This window comes from Astyanax mexicanus, chromosome 14 (genome assembly GCF_023375975.1).
Source record: "Astyanax mexicanus isolate ESR-SI-001 chromosome 14, AstMex3_surface, whole genome shotgun sequence".
Lineage (NCBI taxonomy): Eukaryota > Metazoa > Chordata > Actinopteri > Characiformes > Acestrorhamphidae > Astyanax > Astyanax mexicanus.
Window position 1 is genome coordinate 48213820 of NC_064421.1, and position 24369 is coordinate 48238188.

General features: G+C 36.6%; 1 protein-coding gene across 2 annotated transcripts in view; it reads right to left on the minus strand.

Moving 5' to 3' along the window:
* Window positions 1-24369, minus strand: part of adam12b (ADAM metallopeptidase domain 12b) — a 130364-nt gene that overhangs the window by 102414 nt on the left and 3581 nt on the right. For both annotated transcript variants that reach the window (XM_022672557.2, XM_022672558.2), the window contains exons 2-3: window positions 7169-7281; window positions 1748-1821 (exon numbers count right to left, since the gene is read on the minus strand). In XM_022672557.2, the coding sequence (XP_022528278.2) occupies window positions 1748-1821; window positions 7169-7281 (187 nt within the window). The remainder of the gene's footprint in view (window positions 1-1747; window positions 1822-7168; window positions 7282-24369) is intronic.

Genomic DNA, 24369 nt, shown 5'->3' on the forward strand with positions numbered 1-24369 from the left:
AGAGGAGAAGTTCGACAGGCATAAAATAAAACAGACGGAATGATTGACGACAGGCCTGAACGCGACGTGGCCGCTGTCACTGTAGCGCCGATTACCGAGAAATCTAAAGCTACATGCGATTGAGTTTAATCTATTAATCTGCCATCTCAACACGCAGCGCAGTCTACCTGATATTACTGCAATTACAGCCGGGAGCCCAGCCGTCGCAAGTCCTGCGATAGCGTGTCAAAACAAAGTAAAAGGCTAAAATGGAATCTGACTGCATGGAGAACTCTTTAATGTCTGATTACTGAGAACGTCCGTGCACTTGAAATTCCATTTTCCATACGTCTCACATAATTAGACGCTGCTGCAACTTAAAATACTTGGCAACTCAGGCCTTTGCAGCTTCTGCTTGGGTGTTGGTTTGGGGTTGTTTTACTTTTAATTTAAAAGCAGCTGAAAAAACTAAAGCAGAACACGTATCTTTACCTGTAACACACAGTAAACAAAGTAACAAACAATAAGAAGAATACTAGAAAACAAAAAAAAAAGACTAGCAAGACAAAGAAAATACTAACAAAAAACAGAAGCTGATTCATAAGGTAGTTGCTATGGTGTTGCTAAGGATTTCCTAATTGGTTGATAAATAAAGTATGCACATAAATCAGATTTGAATGTATCATCGCAAAGCTATAAACAGTAGGTTGCTATGGACATGTGGGGTGTCCAAACTTTGGAGCAGTAGCTGGTTTATCCAGCAGCTCCTCTATATACACACAGAAGAAGAAGACTTCAAAAGAACAGTAATGTGATTGCATACTGTAATGCAATAACAAATGATTTCAGCTATGATATTGAGACATATTACATTTACATTTTGATATTGATAATATACAGCTTTGGAAAAAAATAAGAGAGCACTTAAAAATGAGTTTCTTTGATTTTGAAATTGAAAACCTCTGGACTGCTTGAATTTCTGCACCAGGAGTAAAGCAGCATAAAGTTATCCAAAAGTAGTGTGTAAGACTGGTGGAGGAGGAGAACATGATGCCAAGATGCATAAAAAAAAAATCCACCAAATATTGATTATTTCTGAACTCTTAAAACTTTATAAATATGAACTTGTTTTCTTTGCATTATTTGAGGTCTGAAAGCTCTGCATCTTATTTGTTATTTCAGTCATTTCTCATTTTCTGTAAATAAATGCTCTAAATGAGAATATTTTTATTTGGAATTTGGGAGAAATGTTGTCTGTAGTTTATAGAATAAAACAACAATGTTCATTTTACTCAAACATAAACCTATAAATAGCAAAATCAGAGAAACTGATTCAGAAACTCAAGTGCGACCTTCATATTTTCCAAATCTGTATAATAATTGCAATATTAAAAATACAGGATTTTTTCCAAAAATCTTTGCATGAACTATTAAGTAACAAATGGTGAATAAATTGTATTATGAGCATAATCTAGTACAGTATTGTCATGTGAAATAAGAAGAGTGTGACTTTTTCTGTTTTAAAAGCAAAAAAAAAGTCGCCCATATAATAACACCATTATAGATAAAAGTGCCAAAAATCCAAGTATGACTCACTACGTAGTTTGACACCCCTGATATACAGTATAAACAATGTAATGTACAAATGTAATGTAATAAAACATAGTTTCAGTGTAGCAGTGTTTTATATAGAGCTGTATAGACATTCTATCATATTTTATACAGTGTACAGCAGCATGCTATTGGATGTAGAGGCGGAGACACTTACTCATTCTTCTCCAGAGACAGGATCAACAGCTGACCTTCTGCCTCTATCAATATCTGCAGTGAAGCGGGAGGACTCTGAGGAAAGAAGAGACAAACAACACCAGAATTCATGACCTCATGTTCTTTTCTCCCGCCAACTTCCTCCCCCGTTTAAGCTCCTGAAGCAGGTTTATTTTAGAGCAGTGGGACGAGTACCCGGAGTCTGGAGGTGACAGATTGTGGTGTAAAGCCACACCGAGGCTGCAGGAGGCATTTCAACTGACATTTTCCACTAAAGCTTGTGGCAGATAAAGTGCATCAGGTCAGCGCTAACAGAGAGAGAGCACGGAGTGAATGTTAATAAAAGGGCAACACCCAGATTAAGTGTGGCAATTAAACTATTGCTGTGTCCCAGAATTAAATTCTGACACTTCTACTGCCATATCTCCTTATATATACAGGTGTTGGAGAGTGAAACTGAATCACCTGTTTTTAGAGCACAGTAATTGATTGTGGTGACGGACAGTTCTGGTGGAAACAGGAGAGTTGAGGTGCACATTGAATTCTGCGTGATTTGATGAGCCGTGGTTTTATGTTTTTTGGATACAATCCGGGTTAGCACCCGAACATCCCTTTCAGACAGCTTCCTCTTACAGCGTCCACAGTTAATCCTGTTGGATGTGGTTACCCTGGATACCGTGGCTCTTGATGCATCACAAAGACTTGCTGTCTTGGTCACAGATGCTCCAGCAAGACGTGCACCAACAATTTGTCCTCTTTTGAACTCTGGTATGTCTCCCATAATGTTGTGAGCATTGTAATATTTAGAGCAGAACTGTGCTCTTACCCTGCTAATTGAACCTTCACACTCTGGTCTTACTGGTGCAATGTGCAATTAATGAAGATTGATCACCAGGCTGCTTTAATTTAGCCATGAAACCTAAAATCCCACACTAAAATGATGACCGGTGTTTCAGTTTCATTTTCATTTTTTTTTTAGCGGTGATGAATGGAAAAAAGTTTTTTAGTCTGCAATAAAAAAACTGGGCTAAAAGCTACACTGAAAAAAAATTAGTAAATTTTACAATAAAAAGGTTTCGCAACTTTCAGAACTGTTTTTTTTAAGTAAATTTAATTTAAGATAAATTTAAGTAACTTCAACTCGGTTTCAAGGCGTAAATGTTACACAGAGTAAATAAGTGAACTGACCTCCAGTCAATCCTTTCTTTTAGTAAACTTTACTTAATTTCTGCATACAGTATTACCTAATTACAATTATCTACTAATTTATACAATATAGAGTTGAAGTTACTTAAATTTATCTGAAATTAAATTTACTTTAAAAAAGCAAATGCAGAAATTTGCTAAAGTAAATTTTACGTATAATTTTTTTCAGTGTAGTATTGTGAACCTGGTATAATACAGTAATACAATAAGATAGAAAAGAATAATAAGATGAATAATAAAATCTCCTCATAAAGGAAAATGAGCATAATTGAACAGAAATTTGCACACTTAAATGACTTAAAAGTGGATTAAAAGTGAATAATCTCTTCATAAGTTTGCTGAAACCTTAAATGCATTCATAATCGCAGCAAACGACAGGACAGAATCGGCAGTGCGTCCATTCATCATCCATTTCCAGCACAGCGTACAATTACCGCCGCATGCCGACGCGTGATTGGACACCGCGGATAACAATACGAGAGAAGCTCTTCAAAACACTCCTGTCACAACTTTCCATCACAAGTTATTCTACAGCCTGAAAATCTATTCCCACATAATTCCTGCCTCGTGTTCTTCACACCCAGGCCTTTATGCCAATCTGGCATTATGTCAAAATAACAGCCGCATGCTCGCGCTATTGTCTCCCGCAGCTTTTGTGGTCTGAACAATGACTGGCAGCCTATCGAAAAACCCACAGAGCATATTAATTATGGCATTTAGCCTCTGCATGGCATAATCACCTTATTGGGAATTAATAAATCACTTACCAGAACATGAGTGACTGACACACACACGCCTTCCTCACGCCACTGTTATTATCTACTTTCTCTAAGTTACACCATCAACGGGTTTATTCAGGGACACCAACTCAGAAAACTGATTTTTCAGCATTTTCTGATCCATTTCGATATTAAAACTAAGCATAACAGAAGAGTCTAAAACCAACTCTGATCAAGTCAGAAAAATGAGTGACAGTTTGGAAATGTTAAAAAAATATAAAAAATCAAAACTCATTTTATTTTTTAAAGAAACTCTAATCCATATTTCTGTTTCATTAATGTTCCTGTTTAAAAAGTTTATGAATTTACATTTTCCTAACCTTTAAACGCTTTTATTGCAGTCATTTCTGCCTCTGCAGTGCCCTCTCAGGCTCAATCAATCAATAATGCCACCTCTCTTTTGACGCTCAGCCCAATCAGCTCTCCCTCCTGCCCCGTCCCTAAACCCATACATCACCCAGTCCCCCTCCCAATTTTTGTAATTTTTTGCTAAGGGTGGAGTCAGCTAAAATCATGGGGGTTAGTTGCACTTTAATATACACTACTGATCAAAAGTTTTAGAACACCCCCTTTTTTCCCCTTTATTTTTGCCATTTAAGATGCCTGGGCCTTTAGGAAAAACATATCAACTAAAAACTGAAAAAAGTCATTTTTAGTATAGAAAAAAAAATGTCAGGCTGACCCACATGGCAACAGCTTTAGCCTTTAGCTCAGGTTAGCATGATTAAGGACTGAGTCTCTCTAAGTTTCAGCAGAGAAGAGAATTAGAATTAGAGTTAATCTGACAAGAGAAGAACTGCAGTAATAAAAAGTCATTGATAAGATAAAGATAAAATAAAAAAGGGTACTTTAAGTATTTTGACCAGTAGTGTGCATCCATTTTTACATTTTAGTCTTGCAAAAAATGTGGATGGTAAAGCGTTCACCACTTTTTGGTAATTTTGCAATTTGTTCTCACAACACTTAAAATATGTTTTGGCATTAAAAATACCAAAACAATTAAGTGTTGTAGTGTTCCAAATGTTATTTCGTCCCATACTTTCTTAATTCAACAGTACAAGGCTGACCTTGCCTTCCAGCAAGACAATGACCAAAAACATACAGCCAGAGCTACAGTGGAATTGACAAAGAAGAATGGACCAAAATCTCAGTCTCTAGATGTTGGTAGAGATAAATGGTCTCTAAAATAATGATATAGGGGGGCTGAATACTTTTGCATGTCACACTTTTCAGATTTTTTATTTGATAAAACGTATCATTTTCGTACCACTTTTAAAATTTAAATTTCATTTAAATTTCAAAATATAAGATTTCAAAATAGTATGATTTTTTTTCAAGCCACTGTATATAATATATCTTAATATTTTATATCTTATTCTTAAATTAAAGCAAGTTTTCTGTTATTCTCTGGTTTTCTATTGAGACACAGCAGACTGGGGTTCAGTCCTCCTCGGGGTAAAAACACTATTTTATAACAGTTAGACTTTTTAGACGCAACTCCCAAAACTGCACACTGTAGCATCTGTAGCATCAATTAACCGTAATTCACTCGGGATTAGAGCTTCTGCCAAACACAATTCATCTAAATGAATAAGTACAGCTTTATAAACATGTATACATGAATTAAGACTGATGTTTCCTGTGTTACTGGAATAAAGATTGGGTCATCAGTTTTTTTCCATAGTAAAGTAAAACATGCCTTAGAACTGGAGATTAAGACAGAAATCACTGCTGATAAAGTGATTAATCCAAAAAGTAATCGACAAATTAGTCAACTACTAAAATAATCATTAATTACAGCCCTTTAAAATCAGGCCCAGATCCCTCTGTGCTAAAGAACAAGAGCAGAACAGCACCCACAGTAATAAAGAGTGATAAAATACTGTATATCAGCAGCAGAGTAAAATTATAACATCATAATCAGCCTGACATTAAGATTCGATCTCCAATTAGAAACAGCCTAATGATGCTTCATTAGCATGAGGTTCTGCTTCAGCGGCTCTGTTTGTGTTTTAATGGGATAAAGCAAAATTCCAGTGTCAGCAATGTCAGCACTGTGTATCAATACACGCATTAATTACAGCACAGAGTACAGATTTTATACCAGGGTGTTACATAACGGTCCGGAGAACAGGAGGAATTATATAAAATTCACAAACACACACAAATATATACACTAACACACACACACACATATACAAAGGCTGCCCACACAGAGAAAAACTTATGCATTACTGTTTAAAAGTTTTACAACAGTTTTTATAACCCTTTCAAATCCTGCATCCATTACAATGGATGGACCTCATGTATTTCCTTTCTTTTATTATGCTGTGTTGAACTTAAAACTATTTGAGACTAAGACTTATTGTTGTCCATCAGAATAGAGCATGAACCAGCCAATGAATAAGTTTACAAGCCAATGAAACAGTAGCTAAGCCCCGCCCACTTCACTTACTTTTTATTTTTTTATTTTTTTTTTTTTACTAATTTTTTATTTTTACAATTTTTTAAATATAAAACACATACAATACAATGGACATTTAAAAAAAAAGACTAAAAAAAATTAAATATGTTTAACTGGACTGTATATTAGAGTATTTGATTCTACTTTTTTGTGAATTACACCTAATGCGTGTCTAATTCACTTAATTCTCTTGGAAGTAGGGCAAAATAAACCTCCTGTTTTTTATATTAACAGAGCAAAAGTACAAACAAAAGGTTTTTACCAATTTTTTTTTTTTGATGTCAGCTGAAAATATGGGTGTTCTAAAACTTTTGAATGGATATGGGTTTAACATCAACCCTTTCAGACCCAGTGTCCATTACAATGAACATATTTTCTTTTTTTAATGTTTTGTTGCTTATTACAGTAATTAGGGCCTGGTGTCCATCAGAATAGACCTTGAACCAGCCAATGAAACAGTAGCTTAGCCCCGCCCACTGCAAAAGTAAGAGTTAATATTTACTACTTTTTCTTTAGAAAACTTTGTATAATGTTTATTTTTACCGTTTAGGAATGATTTGTGAAAAAAAAAAGAAAAAAAGGTCAATACCAAATATAAAATAAAAATGCTAAACAATGCAACGGACATTAAAAAGCAATTAAATATTTTAGTTATTTGGATTTAATTTTATTTATTTACAGAGTTTATATTAAAATATTACAGTCCTTTTTTGTGTCCAGCACAGAAAAAAACAGCATTCTTATATTTTTATATTTTCTCTTCACTTAAATGTAATTCAGGTCTGAAAGGGTTAAACACACACACACCTCCACACACACACACACACACACACACACACTACAGCAGCCCAGCTTGCATATTGAATGCTTTTGAAAAAGCTTCAGATTAACATGAATTATAATGAATTATAACTCCGGAAGGCCGGTGTGTTTCACCCAACCTCTAAACACACATTCATCAGTCTGCTCTTACCCTGGATTTAAGCCAGCTGATTGGCTGAGGCTCGTTTCCGTCCGGCAGCAGCAGCAGTGGTACCGTAGTGTGGTAACGTTCCAGTTTGGTAACGGCACTCCTTAATCTCCTCTCTGTGAAACAGAAACACAGTGGATATATAACTGCTTTTATACGTCAAATATGAAACAGGGAAATGAACTGGAAATATTAAAAAGCAAATTAAAGCAGCTAAAAGCAGCTAAAAGCAGCTAAACCAAAGCTGAGCTAAATTCAGACTGGCTTCCCTTGTGAAAGCACAGTGTTTTTAAGCATATATTTTTTTAACATAATAAGTACATACTTTAGCATTCAAGTTAATACGTCCTTAAATACATATTAAATGTATTATTTTGGAACAACTAATGGGAACTAACTAACAATGACATCTATCTATTATACATGGGAGAAGCAGAAATACGACAATAGAGCAGCATCTCTGAGCCAGTACTGGAACCTGAATGGCACAGTGCTTCTCTTTTTCTCATTCTCTCTCTCGCTTTTTCATTCACTCTTTGTTATACAGACACAACGTGTACACATTTATCATCAGCTCCCTCTTTCCCAGTAAGCCTTTCTCCACCTTTTAAAATGGACCATTTTGGGCCAAAATATATAAGAGAGCACTTCAGATTTTGCTATTTATAGGTTTATGTTTGAGTAAAATGAACATTGTTGTTTTATTCTATAAACTACAGACAACATTTCTCCCAAAATCCAAATAAAAATATTCTCATTTAGAGCATTTATTTACAGAAAATGAGAAATGACTGAAATAACAAAAAAGATGCAGAACTTTCAGACCTCAAATAATGCAAAGAAAACACGTTCATATTCATAAAGTTTTAAGAGTTCAGAAATAATCAATATTTGGTGGAATAACCCTGGTTGGTTTTAAATTACAGTTTTTTCATGCATCTTGGCATCATGTTCTCCTCCACCAGTCTTACACACTGCTTTTGGATAACTTTATGCTGCTTTACTCCTGGTGTAAAAATTCAAGCAGTTCAGTTTGGTGGTTTGATGGTTTGTGATCATCCATCTTCCTCTTGATTATATTCCAGAGGTTTTTAATTTGGTAAAATCAAAGAAACTCATCATTTTTAAGTGATCTCTTGGTTTTTTTTTGGATTTGAGAATATGTGTTATGCAAACTTTGTTTTAGTGGCAGGAAACCCAACAATTACATTATTTTTCTTTAACACATACCAAAGACCAAATCTATTATTGTTGATCTCATTAGGCTGATTTGGTTCTCTATATCTACTGTTAGAACATAATATAATCATATTTTTACAGAAATATAGAACATTGTTAAGTGTTCACAGCTTTTTAATGTCACTGACTCTTGTTTTTTTGTTTTTTATGCATCTGAATTTTGGAATATATTTTCTCAAAACGTGAGCTGATTGCACAGAAACGTGTAGGGATCTCGTAAGCTGCAGGCAGTGACTCGTGTCCTGTGTACTTTATTTACTATGTTTATTTACACGTCTCAAAAGACGTGTTGCTTAGAGGATTATATTAAAAATGGCAGCAGACACAGCAAGTAAACAGAGACGCAAGCCAAGTATTTACACAGTAAATACACTATTTAAATTCCCTGAAGCAGATGTAGCCTATTTTCAGCCGGAGTAGAACTGCACCCTATAGAAAGAACAGTGCTTTCAGATTGTTATGAAATTTCCTATTTTTTTAGCTGTTGGTGGCTTCATTTATTTTATTGCACATAACTCCAGATCCACTGTGGTAAACTTTGTGTAAAAGTTGCATTAAAGGACCATTAAGGATTATATATTATATATTTTCAGTAGTAAATGATAAAATGATCAGGATGTATCATCAGATATTAAGGAAACATGCTGAGTTAAAGCAAAGTATTGAGCAAAGAGGCGTTTCAGTCGAGCGGTGTTGCAGCATGGAAGCTAGTAATCGGGCTGGTTCAGCTGAAACTTTAGCTGCTACACAGCCTAAAAAGCCTCGGCATGTTTAAAAAAAGTTCAGTGACCAAAGAGCCTCTCCAAACAGCAGCACCTGCCCAGCCTTCACTGGCTTCGACCAACAAAAGTGAGGGCACATCATAGCCAAGATCTATCTAGATACTCAAATATAGATGTATATGTTATCTGCTAAGCTAAGCAGTATATTACTAGAACCTGTAAAGTAGTAACTTCAACTCTAGGGTTGTGCATTTGTGGAGCAGTGGGATTTTCCCGATATAACAGGCTAAGCTTAGGCTAACGCAGCTAGCGGTGCATAAAGCTAGATTAGCTAACTAAAGATAAAGTTCACTTGAGCCAGTTTATAAAATGACCTGTAATTGCTTGCCATGGTAGAAGTTACTGAACTGAACTCGTTTTGCACTGGATTGTGTAGAATCAGCCTCTTCAACTTGGCAACCAGAGTGAGCTTCGCGTCTGGGTAGGGGTGGGCGGGGCACCCACAACTCTCCCACAACTCTCTGTGGTGTTTTGATTGGATTAAATTGGATTGCTGTAGCTATTTCACACACTTGCTCTCATTTCCTACTGAATTCTCCTTTAAAACCCATTTTTATATATTATTTAATATATTATATAATTTATATGATTTTAAAAGCCTACAGTTCAACAGTAGTTGAGTACTTGCTTCTAATCACAATCTTAATATTCATCTTTGATTACTTTCAAATATTAAAAATAAGGACTTATACAGTATATTAAAGTTTAGGGGCTCTATTTTAGCGATCTATAGCGCACCGGTCTATAGCGCAAAGTCGTAAACGCATTAGTGGAGCTAGGGGTGGGCAATATTATATCGTATACAATCGTATATATCGTATACAATATATCGTGACAAAGAAATATCATGATATTAAAAATCCATATTGTGATAATAGGGATGGTTTGTCTTAAAAGTAGTCTATTATTTACTGTGAAGCTTTAGGTGTATTTATTGTATAATTGTTTTAGTTTGCAGTTTATATGCATGAAAATATTCTGCAATATTTTTTGCTGCATTATATTATTTTATGCTATATTATTTATTCTGCTATTATTCTATATTCCTGAAATTAATTAATTATTTTTCTGTTTTCCTATTTTGCCAAGTATATCGTTATCGCAAAAATACCCTGAAATATCGTGATATTATTTTAGAGCCATATCGCCCACCCCTAAGTGGAGCTAATGAATCAGTCATAACATTGTGACCTTACTGTGTAAATCTGCCAGTTAAATGCCCCGCCAGTTTATACAGCTTATCCAAATCTGCGTAAATCCTCGAGATTATGTCTGTCTGACACAACACACACACACAACACACACACACTACGAAGAGCCCGAGTCCTGATTTTAATGTAACACTGACCCACATATTAAACTACTCACAACTAAGCTACTATTTTAGGTCATTTTCCTCTGCAAACAGAATTATTAAATCACCGCCTGCATTTTAACAGGAATTACTCTACTGCTGCTGCTGCATTAAATCAGAGCTTAGGAAAGATCCTGCGAGGCAGTGAGGCAGTGTTCATGAATATGTCAGGGTAGATGATGCAAGCGTGTGGTCTGAAAAACAATGCATGCTATATTAAGCTCAAATGCACTCAGTTCATCAGCACACTCAGCATATTACAGCATTTATTCCCTGAGTATGAAGCACTGCATGCATTCTATATCTATAGGCTGTAGCTGTAGTGTGATTCTGTAGTTTACCTTTAGCCACCTTTAGTGCAACTAAAACTGGTGGCTTGCATTAAGGGTGTTTTGGAGAGATTTACCCCTCGGTTTGGTTTGTTTTCACACAGGCACAAACCTAAAGACACCCAAATCTACGACAAATCGACGGGGTGGGCGATATGGCCCCAAAATAATATCACAATATTTCATGGTATTTTCTCAATATGACAAAACGCTGAATAAGGAAATATTGCAAGAATACACTACTGCAACAAAATAAAAATACAGCGATTACTAGCGCTAACTGTGCTAGTGCTAGTGGTTAGCTGTTAATGCTGTTAATGCTGCTGCACCCAGCCTTAGTGGAAATCTGCAAATCTAAGCTAAATGAAAGTGCTTTACTCACTCAAATAAACTATTTTCTAGAGAGAAATCTGCGTAGATTAATATCCAGAAAATATATATATATTTTTTAGAATGACAGTTTTGTTTACTTAGCTTAGCTTAGCTTTACTTTAGCCTTGTAAATTGAATCAGAAATAAAACTATAAAGAAATATGTTTAAACATTTTTGCTTACTCCACACACACACACACACAAACACACACACTAATTACCCTATTTCCTGTCTGTTTGCTGATTTTACTCTCCATTCTCCATATTGCTTCATTTCGTTTCCCTTTTAAAAACAGGAAATTCTGAACAGTTTGTGAATTTCGTTGCTTTGCGGATAAAAAAATTTGATTAATGATGTTTTAATTGGAACAAATTAACTGAATGACATTTGATGGATGTAAAAAAGAGAAAATATGACTCACATTTTAAACATGAAGAATAAAAATCTAAATATAGAAGTGTGTTTCTGCAGCAGCGCAGTGGAAGAATACAGTAAATAAAACACTCAGACTGCTCTGACTGAGGGAAACCAATGGGAATTCTTTTATCCAGCAGAACACTGTTTTACCTCTTTATCTGTCGCTTTTTTCCCTACTGACATACACACACATTAAAAACAACAGAGGGGACCATCCCCGTCCCCAAAGACTTCCTGAGTAAGACAGGAAGTAGCAGAGTTAGAGTGGGGGTGTGTTTAGAGAAGAGCTGTGCTATCAGTGAAGACCACGCCCGGTGGAGTTCAGACCGAGTTACAGAAAAAATGACTGTAAATTGCTTTAATTGCTGTATATCTGCAGTAAAACAGTGCTGCTGTTGCCATGTGGGTCAGCCAGACGTCTTCCTGTAGCAGTTTTCTATCCAGTTTCCAAGAGTCTTATTTGCAAACTGAGGGGTATATACACTTAGGAGGACCGGTGGAGCCAATTAGTAACACGGAGAGCAGGAACGCTGTAGCGTCATGTGTTCAGCGCAGTCAGGGAAGTCCTGCGTTGGTGCATGCTGGGAAGTTGAGTCTGCTTATAAATGGTTTATACGCTAATAAACTTTAATAAATATAAAATAAATGTATGTATTTAAAATATTGCAAATATATTGCCTACATATGCTTACAATATCACAATATATCTCAATATACTGCATGTATATTGACGGCAGAATTATAATACATATTGTATTGGCAGGTTCTTACCAATACACACCCTTGTTTAAGGCTTTTTATCTTGTTAAAAAATGTCATACTGGTCTGGTTTTGAGTTCCTATAACACATTAAACTGGGGTGTTTTGAGGTTTTCATGTCCGACAGTAATCAGAAACACACTGTACTGTATATTTAAGACGCTGTATATATTTTGTTTCACTGTCAAAAATGATATTCTGCCAGTTTACTGTCATACAAAACAGACAGACTGGACGGTTTGTGTTTGAGCGAGTTGTTATGTGGGTGGCCAGATATGTCCATGTATACATGTGCTAGATACAACCTGGTTGTGTTTTTCCTCCATAGACTAATTCTAATCATTTGTTTCTTAGCTCTGAATTACTGGGTAAAGTATATAAACACTGATGTGTTATTCGCACAAATAACACAGGAATGAACTGCATGCTGTTCCTAGCTCTGTTAGTTATCTCCTATCTGACGAGACGGCATCCCCGCCCAACTTCAGCTCTGCTGTCTGTGGGCGGTCCCGAGCCGAGGTGGGCGGGGCCATGAATACTAATTCACGGGTTGATGTAGACAATTCTGTATCTTCACTACACATGTTCATAAGTTCATATCCCACAAACGAGCACAAGCTCCATCTAAACAAAAAGATGACCTCATCATAACCAGTAAGTGCTGTTTTATAATGCATGCACGGGGTTAGATATATAATGCATGAATACAGGCTGTAGAGTTATAAATGACTGTGTAAGCATAGCTAAGTAAATTACTCATCATCTAAAAGCAGATACAGGATGAAAGCAAGAGTTTTTACACTGCGTCTATAAAACATTACTGTAGTTAGTTATTGTTGCCCGTAGTGAGAAAGATAGCGGCTGCACAATTAAATCCATTTTACTGTAATATGACTTTATATAGAGGTGCAGCTTTATCTGCACACAGAGAGCACTAGTGAGGTGATTAGTCTGTACTGGTGAAAACGCTGCATTAGGAGCTGTGCCCAGTTTCAGAGGAGTAGTGGTGAGCACTCCTGATCTGGGCACAGACCCCAAGCTCCTGTATGAGTGTGTGATCTAATCACTGTCTCTAAAGACTAAAGAGAGAGACAGAAATTACACATTTTATTTTGATCTACTGAGAAAAGTAAGACAACAAATCCTCTACAAAAAAAATTTGCCTAAATATGCACATAAGGAGCATTTTAAGAGACACTATAAGGTGTGTGTGTGGGGGGGTTAGCTAACTAAGTTAAGTAAAGCTAAAATAAGTCAAGTAAACAAAACTGTAATTCTTAAAATAATACGTTCTTATAAAGTTAAACTAGTGCTGGATGTTAATCTACACAGACTTCTCTCCTAAAAACTGTTTATTTGGGTGAGTAAAGCACTTTTGTTTATTTACAGTAAGCTTAGATTCTCGAATTTCTGGAGTGTTAGCATTAGTGGCTAACCGCAGTCAATGGTGCTCGACAGTGCTACACTGAGGAACCCTGAGTGTTCCGGTAAGTCAGGGCGATCTTAGTTAGCGGTTTGTCCCACGTAGCTTGTTTTAACATAGTAAATGTGCAGACTACAGTCCGATGTCTGCACCTATGAATGGTGAAAGAGTTAGCACTTAACGTGATTAGTGGCTAATGCTAATGCTGCTCCAGCAGTGCTAGCCAGAGTTAGCAGCAGGCTACAGGCCGAATTACTGAATTTGGATTTTTTGGAAAAAATTAAAGGATTTTAAGTACACCATATACAGTACAAACAAATATATATTCTTTAAATATAAAAAATAAATGTTATGTAGCAAAATATCTACCACAATACTAATGTGCAAAATATTAAGTGTATGCATGTAATATGCAAAAATAAACAACAAAAAGTTATTAATGCTTAAACAAATGCTTGATGCTTACAAAAAATACCATTACAAGCTTCACAGTAAATATTACACCAGTTTCAAGAGACATACCTAAAAGTCATCAATCTCTCACCAAGAGGTACACTACCCAAACATGCATGGGCCTGTTGTAAGCTAGGTAGTCCATTTTAAACAACACCTACAGTTATGTGGCCTCGGTTTTTTTACTTTTTATTGTCTAATATTTTTATTCATGGATTTCTTTCAGAAATTATTCTAAAATAAATCAGCTACTCCAGCTTTTACTCTGAAAGAGTGCACCAGGCATCACTGTGTAATTATATGCACATGAATAAATGCATTTTTGCAGGATCGTGTGCACAACGCTGGTGAAAGACCCTGGAGGAAAACTGTAGAGAAGCACTAATCTAATCAGTGATGAAACTATTTCATCATTTAATATCTGCATGTTTTATTCCACTGCTCGTCTGTCACTCTCTGAACGAGACAACCAGAGACAATCTAACCAATCAGATTCATGATTTTCACTCTGGGGGCGGGGCCACGACTGTCTAACCCATTCTTAGCAGAGTTCTGATGAAGGGGCTACGCATTGGTTAGTCGTAAAATGGAGCTTGCTCATGAATATTCATACATGCAAACATATTGCTTTTGATTGGCTAACGGCACTGCGACACCAGGAGGCAGAGAGACGGACAACAGTTAGAAATGTTTTAAAATAAAGACATTTTTACACTAAAAACAGTGTAAATTTGCAATGTTATATATTACTTTACAACATGTTTAATAATGCAGAACCTGCTAAGTGCAGTTCAGCCTATACTAATCTAGTCTTAGAGTCTCTGTAAAACACCAAATCCACCGGAGATCCTATTTAAACCTATAGTTACACACAGAGGTGGGTAGTCCAGGTCCAGAAACTGAAAACAGGTGTGGATTTTTATATTTCACTAGTGTAAACAGAACTGTTCTAAACACCTACCTATCTCAATTGTACTTGGCTGGTGGTGTTTTTCGTTCATAGTCTAATTCTAATCATTTGTTTCTTAGCTCTGAATTACTGGGTAAAGTATATAAACACTGATGTGATATTCGCACAAATAACACAGGAATGAACTGCATGCTGTCTAATTCCTTCTCAGCAGCATTCTGATGAAGGGGCTACGCGTTGGTTAGTCGTAAAACGGAGCTCATGCTGGATTAGTTCAATAGTTATCTAACTATCATGGAATTGTGACTGTAAATGAGACAGATATTGTGTTGCATCCTATTAAAAAGCCCTTTTTAAAGGCTTTAACCTTCAATGTGAAACTAATTCACAATAAAAGGACGCCTGACAGGTGAGTTTTTGTGTGTATTATCATTTTTTAAGAACGTACCAAATCGTTAATTGGCCTCTCCAAATAATTCTGCTCTTTCTAATGGGTTTATTATATTTAATTTCACTCTCATCAGCACCAATTTGGACTGAATATAGAGAGTTCCCACAGACAGCAAACAAATGCAAATTCAACACTTCAACACTTGGAATCAAATCCAGACCTTTTATCTGCTTAATTTAATTTGGGCCTGTAAAAATGGAGGGACTCTGCAAAAACTGGTGTAATTCATGAACAATTAATGCATTATTTTTGTTAATCCCCCAAAATTAAAGCTATTTAAGCTAATTAAAGTCTACGCTTCACTCCAGATGTACTGAATCTGTGTGCAGAGGTTTACAGGTCCTGACTGCATATCCCATCCTACAGCTTTTGTCTTTTGTTCTGCTGTTTTAGAGACGGAATAAACAGACATTATGCACAAACCCACGGGAGTTTATTCAGAACTGACTGCAAAGCTCTTTAAAACTCTGCAGTGTGAAACTCTTTTACACGTAAAAGGAGTTTTTTCTGCATTTTAGAAATCTGCTTTTCCTCCAGAGATCAGTGTGTAAAATGTGAAAGAGTGATACACAGTTAACAGTGTTTCTGTCTAGGGGTGCCCTAAAATAATATCACAATATTTCATGATATTTCATGGTATTTTTGCGATAATGATACTCTTGGCGATATGAAAAAACACTGAATAAAAAAAAAAATACATTTTAAGAATACGCTACTGCAACAAAATCAAAATTAAATGTTATTATTGCACATAATATGATATGGTACACCCCTATCTGAGATATTAAACAATACAAGAATACTTCTCTACAGCCAATCACAATCAGATTCACTTTATCTGGATGGAGGAGAGATGTATCTGGATAGGGGTTTTATTGAGCAATGAGAAGCTGGAACGAAAACAAGCTAAAATGAAATAGGAGTAACAAAGCTATTTTTTAAAATGTAAGGAGTAGAAAGTTTAGATAATTTTGTAAAAATGTAAAAAATATTTTTAATTTATTTTTAAAGAGGCTAAGCTTACAGGAGTAGTAAGGGACAGGCAGGGTCAGCAAATATAAACAACATACCAGAGCAAAGTCAGGCAAACCAGGGTCATACACAAAAAAATTCCAGTAGATCAAAAAATATAAAAACAGATCAGCAACAAAAGCAATTAACAAAAGCAACGTATTGTAGAAGAGCTAGCTTACTAATACAACTTCTATACTCCGCAAAAGACAGAAAAAACAGAGAGGCATTTATACAAAACAGACCAGGTGAAAACAATCAGTAACTGGGGGAGCTGGAACACCGTAGCGTCACATGATCAGGAGAGTCAGGGAAGTTCAGTGCGAGTAAATATTACAGAAAGCATTACAGATCTTTAACTAGAACATATATTGTTTTATGATAAAATGGATATTTTTTATGCACACAAATGCAAATGTAGCATATAGTGCATCACCATCTTCAGTGAAAGATCTTTAAATCTGTGGTCGTCACTGTTTGAGAGTGTGGCCTTTTCCAGGCTTGTAAAACAGCAGAAAATCTCCTTTTTTAAATGAAAGAGGCAGAAACCTTTTTCAGGACAGTAACTTCTCTGGTTTTCCTTCTTAAAGCTTGACCTTTTCCACTGCAGGGCTGTTAAATGTCCTGAGGGAAGGATGTCAGATTTACTGTAAAGCCGTCTGCATTTCAGGACACGGTTCTACGTCGACACTGCTGACATTTAGCAGCTGTAGGAGCCCATGAATTACTGTGACCCATGTCTCCAATCCCTACGAGAGTCAAATTCACAGAGAGTCACCTTCCGACAAGACGATGACCGTAAACATACAGCCAGAGCTACAGCGGAATGATTTAGAAAGTCCATTATTTCTCCGCTCAAATTCACTCAACAGTCACTAATGCTCTGACAGTCCAAGATCTGCAGATGTCAATCAAAGTTTATACAGTACAGGCCAAAAGTTTGGACACACCTTCTCTTTTTCAGTGCGTTTTCTTTATTTTCATGACTATTTACATTGTAGATTCTCACTGAAGCATCAAAACTATGAATGAACACATGTGGAGTTTTATGTACTTAATAAAAAATGAGCTGAACCTCCACAGTCACCGGACCTCGGTTTGGGGTGAGCTGGAGCACAGAGTGAAGAAGACAAAGGAGCAACAAGTGCTAATAAACACCTCTGGGAACTCCTTCCTTCCTTCAAGACTGTTGGAAAACTTTTCATTTCAGGTGACCACCTCTTGAAGCTCATTGAGAGAATGATGCCAAGAGTGTGCAAAGCAGTAATCAGAGCAAAGGGGGCTATTTTAAAGAAACAGAAGAATATAAAACATGTTTTTTTAGTTATTTCACCTTTTTATATGTTAAGTACATAAAACTCCACATGTGTTCATTCATAGTTTTGATGCTTCAGTGAGAATCTACAATGTAAATAATCATGAAAATAAAGAAAACGGTGTGTCCAAACTTTTGGCCTGTACTGTAGCTTATGGGAAACTTTAACCAATTAAAAAAATCTGTCCACCCACTGCTTTTATTGAAAATGTACAACTTTCTGGGTTTATTTTAGATCATAATGGAAAAAAAGTTTGTACAGAACTAGAATTATAATAGGCGTCAAACCAAACGAACAGAACAAATCAACAGCAATTATCTCTATATATAAGTATTAGAGTGCATCAAAAATAGGATGATATAATACAGGAGATTGTTGGGAGAAAACCTGTTAGAGGCTGTAAAAGACTTGCGACTGTATGAAGGAGATTGACCTTCCGACAAGACGATGACCCTAAACATACAGCCAGAGCTACAGTGGAACGGTTAATCTTTGCTCAACTTCACTCAACAGAAACTCTAAAGCTTTGACAGTAAAAGATGTGCGGATGTCAATCAAACTTTATAGTTTATAGGAAACTTCTTGAACCAATTAAAATGATTTCTGTCCACCCACTGCTTTTAATGTCACACATTGTGCACAACTGTCTGGATTTACATTAGGACTGATTTGCTCCCACTTAAAGAGTTTAAACTGTCTGTAGGAAAGTGAGTTTATATCATAATGAATACAAGTTTGTACAGAACTACAATTAGAATAGTTATCAAACCCTATGAACATAAATGAAACTCTAGGAAGGAGACTGACCTTCCGGCAAGACGATGACCCTAAACATACAGCCAGAGCTACAGTGGAATGATTTAGATCAGATCAATCAAAGTCCTGTATTTTTGCATCGTCTTTGCTCAACTTCACTCAACAGAAACAGACACTAATGCTATATGACAGTAAAAGATGTGCGGATGTCAATCAAAGTCTATAGTTTATAAAACTTCTTAAACCAATTAAAAGAATATCTGTCCACCCACTGCTTTTATTCACACATCGTGCACAACTGTCTGGATTTAAATTAGGACTGATTTACTCCCACTTACAGTGATTTACTTCCACTTATGATTATTATGGCAAATATATACCTATTTCTTCACCTGTTCAATAATATATATGTCAACAAACATACAAGTAAACACAATAGAAGATATCACGATTATTAAAAATGATTAAATTATTGTCATGCTCATTTATTGTACGATAAATTGAACATTGCAACTATTGTGACATGCCCACAGTAAAGTATAAATATGAGATAAAGTGATATATATATATATATATATATATATATATATATATACACTATTAAGAGAAACAGTATTTTGAATTATTTTAATGGAGGCCAAGATCTGGAATGTTCAGACCTGGAATCATTTAAAAAAGTGCTCACACACCCATCCACACACACACACACACACACACACACTTTTTCACATGTGTTTAGGGAGGGAAGTCTCAGGTGGAGTAGTGCTGTGGAGTGGAGTCGGGGTCACCATACCACACCTCCTCAAAACATCATTCCTGAAACCCCACAGGACTTACCCACCCACAAACACACACACACACACACATGCATACTGCAGACACACACATAGCAGAGGAAATGTGGACTTACACACTAATTCCCACCTGTTCTGTAACAGAACACACCCTCTCTCTTTTCTCTCAGTCTCTCTCTATTAGACTACGTTCACATTACAATCCACATTCCTCAAATCAGATTTTTTGCTCAGATCTGATTTGTCTATCTTGTTGGTTCACATTCACTGTAAATGTAAGTGATCTGTATCTGTGTGTAATGTGAACAAAGAATCTGTTCCTGAAACGTCTCACATGCTGCACATTGATACCTGTATAAACGCCTCCTTCTTCACCAACAACAAAAACCCCTCATATTAGAGAGAGGAGAGACTCGTAGCTTTATAAAGGGTTATAGATGAGTTAGCAGCTCATCTGTGGAGCATCTTTTGCTGGAGTGGAGAGTAAACAGCTGCTCTGAAGTTCATGCTCAGCTCCAGGAGGTGAAAAAAGGACAGGCGGTTTGCTTTTGCTGTTTTTTGTTGCAGCTATAACTGCACAGCTGCACCAAGAGATGCAGTGTGGGTACGAGAGAGAAGCATGTAGCGCTAATGCTAATGCATTAAAAAATTAAACCCTTAACAGGACAGGGTTTTTGTACATGTTCTGCTTCTAATATTAAAGTAAATCTGGACTTATACATAATAAATATAAAACATAATGAATAAAAATTATAACACTTCTTGCTTTCTTAAACTTTACTCTAAACAGTTCATGTCCTCCAAACCTTTCATTTCGTTACGTTTGTCTAGTTTTTATGTTTTATATTTTCATGCAGAACATGCAGAATTTGGGGTTTATTCCTCCTTGTACTGTTCTAAAATTATATAAGATAAAGTGTCCGAATCCCTCAATCCCTCAAAGCTTCATATAATAATAATTAATAATAAATAATAATTTATTTTTAGAGTTAAAAATAATTAAAGTGTTGACCTCAAAACTAAAAAAAAAAAAAATCTACTGCAGTAAGACGCCTTAATTTTTATTTTATTTTTCTCAACTTTTTCATTTTTACAGTCACACACCACCCTCTCTCTCTCTCTCTCTGTAATGGCTCTGGGTGAATTCCAGAGCTCTTCAAATCACCAGCCTGTCAGACACCGTGCAGAAGGTGCTAACATGAAGAAAATACACACATTTACTGCTAATACACCACAGCAACGCCACAGTAACACCACTGGAGCTGATGACATCCTGTCAGGAGGTGCTGTAGTATCAGTGCTCCCCCGGCTCACACAGAAAACACAGCGCTGCACTTTAAACCGGGGGACGGGGAGCCAGACGCACTGATAACTCCAGGGAGTGAAAGGACAGCTGTCTCACCACGGTCCACACTGTGATATCAGGCGTCACTGACATAACCATGAATCTTACTCTCTACACGTTCACATGTCAAGGACATTTCTCAGAGGCACATGTTCACTTTACTGCAATAATTTTAGAATTGCACTACTGAAATTTATGCACTTTTTTCATATTCCACTGCTGTAGATAACATATACTTACTTGTGAATAATATCCATAACACATTACTGTATTCAGGTATATATTTCCATCCTGGATTTAAACACCAATTTAATATTTATATTTAATTAATTTCTTTCTTTCTTTATTGTATATATTTTTTCTACTTTTATCTTTATGCAGTGTTTTACTTGGCGAGGAGCAAAGAAAGAATTTCATTGTTCTGCTTGAACTCCAGCTTTAAATGAGGCCAGACTCACTTATCAGACAGTCTGTCTCCTTTTCTAAGGTCAAGCCACGCTCAGACATCCATTTTTCTCTGAAATATCAATAAAACTAAACATTTTTCAGATACAGCCTCTCTGTACTGTAGTTGCTGTTTGGCCAGGACTTGTTTCAGCTGTCAAGGTCAAACAGCAAAGCAGCAACAGCTATAATACACTGTAAACACAGTAAAAAGTACTGCTATGCTTCCTATAGTGCAAACTGTGAGCTGCAATTCAATTTTATTAAATTTTTCACTATAAGCTGCACTTAAAATCCTTTAATTTTACCAAAAATCATCAGCGCTTCTTATAATCCGGTGCTCCTTATGTATGAATTCTGTCAGTCAGGTATTAAGGAGCAGTAAAGACACTCCACTGAAGTACAGAGTTATACAGGAGATTCAGTTTAGTTCTCCAGCACTGAGACTGGAGCAGCATTAGCATTAGCATTAGCTGCTAACCGCACTAAGCGCTAACTCTTTCGCCTTTCAGAGGTCAGTATTTTCAGACTGTAATCTGTGTGTTTACTGTGTTACAACAAGCTACGTGGAACAAACTGCTAGCTAATATTGCCCTGGCTTACTTAAATGTAAGCTTACAAATAAACAGTTTTCCGGAGAGAAATCTGTGTAGATTAACATCCAGAATTTTGACTTTACCGTTTGACTTTAAAAGAAAATGCATTTTTAAGAATTACAGTTTAGTTTACTTAACTTAGCTTAGCTTTACACCACCACTAATCATGGGTGAGCTCTGCTTAATTAGAAGGAAAACATGGCGACACCCCTGTTCCTTACTAGTGTTGCTTAAAATGCACTTTACAATCCTGTGCGCCTTACAGTGCGAAAAATACGGTACCCATTCTCTTCTTTTCAAACTTTTGGTGTCTGTTAGCATTTTGGCTCTAACCCAGCCAAGGCAAATAAAGTTGGAAAAAAGTAAGCAATGATAATATTTTGTCATATTTTTCGAAGAATAACTGAAAACATACTTGCATAAATGTGGTTTATCATGATATATATATTGTTATCATGACATAAAAAAAATCAATATCGTGATATATAATTTTTCCCATATCGCACAGCTCTACTTTAAAGAATCATTTTTTTCAGCGCCCCTAATTGAGGCTAACATACTTGTTCCTTGCCAGTCCTGGCTGCTGTCTGTCAGCGCTGCAGCTGGAAGCTACGTAGGTACAGTGTGTTATTTTTTTTTTTTTAATGCACCAGTAGAGAATTCTGGTATAGATGTGAGTCAGTGTGAAAACACCATATCAGGTTCTGTGTGTTTCCAGTCTTTCCAGCGCTCTGTCCAAACCTAATAACAGAGTCTAGAGAGTCTAGAGAAGCAGCTGCATACCTATATCATTAATAAAGCACTGTGTGGAAACCCAAACACACACACACACTTATACACACCCATACACACACACACACACACACACACACACACACACACACACACACACACACACACAAACACTTTCATCTCTGATTAACACACAGCCCATGCAGACATCAAAGCTCAGTTTTGCACTAATTCAGTATGAAAAGGGCGGCCGGTGCTCCCGCCTGCCAAAAACTACTGAAGTGCACGTCCACGACAGTTTACTGAGCGTTTAAAGGGAATTACACGCAGGATTTCAACTTTTATAAGCCATTAAATGGCCATTATATGATCTACAGAAATCCATTAAAAGAGTCACTAAGCAGCGCTGAAGCTCGTCTGTTTCTAATTTGACTTTTAGGTCAGTCTGGAGCTCCAGCTCTATTCATCACATTACAGGCTGTGTGTTTCTATTAATCACTGATGCTGCAGAACCATAATCAGACGGCAGTTTGTCTGAAACCACAATCAGCAGTAGCTGCGCAGATTTGTTTAATCTTGTCTGCGGCGTCTGCAGGGTCTGCAGGGTCTTCAGTAGTCTGTTAGTAATTGGATTTTCCTGCTGTGCAGAAAGTAAAACCTGCTGCTTCACTCAGAGACTCAGAGCTTACATTGTGTTATTATGGTGGGAGCAGTCAATAATGATATGGCAGTGTTTGTGTGTGTGTGTGTGTGTGTGTGTGTGTGTGTGTGTGTGTGTTGATATCTGCTCTGTCAGTGCTGGAGGAAACAAACAACAAAATGTGTGTGTGTGTGTGTTTGAGTGTGTGTGTGTGCGTGTGAGAGGGGATGGGCAGCGACTGGTCTCAGATCAGCAAAGCTAACCAGCTCTGACACACACACACACACACACACACACACACACACACACCCCACAGGCCTTGACTGCAGCCTCACACTGATCAAAGCTCCCCAGCGGCGGTCACCCTACATAATTCCCCCTCATCTACTACACACACACACACACACACACACACACACACACACACACACACACACACACACACACACACAAACACACACACACACACACAAACACACACACACACACATACACTCAGCCCTGCACAATCCTGCATAGCCAAACAAACACACAATTACATATTCCTACATAGAAAAATATGATATGTACATTAGTGCTGGGCGATTATGGTCTAACAAAAATCTTTTTTGTGATGTTCACTAAAAAATGTCTATTTTAATCGTTTTTTCTCATTTCTAAAAAAAATCAAATTTCAACTTATTGAGTGAATCAATGATTCCAAACATTGTTTTTTTTAAGCCCATGTGTTCATATCACGCGCTGACCTCGTATCTACCCAGCCACAGAGAAACTCACTCACAGACGGATACTGGATTATACTTCAGAGTGCGGGTTTTACGTTTTCGGATATTTTTGTTTAAATGTCTGTATGTAAAGATGTAAAATCGAGATTAATCCATTTTGAAAATTGCATTAAATCTGTAATTCGAATAAACCAAATTAATCGTGAAAATCGCCCAGCACTAGTGTACATAGTTAGTTACTTACTCACTCACTCACTCCCACACACTTACATCACTAACCCTTTTTAGGGGGGGCTTAAGAACCCCTATATCTCATCCAAGCAGCCCTAAAATTAATGATAAGATGAAAAATGTA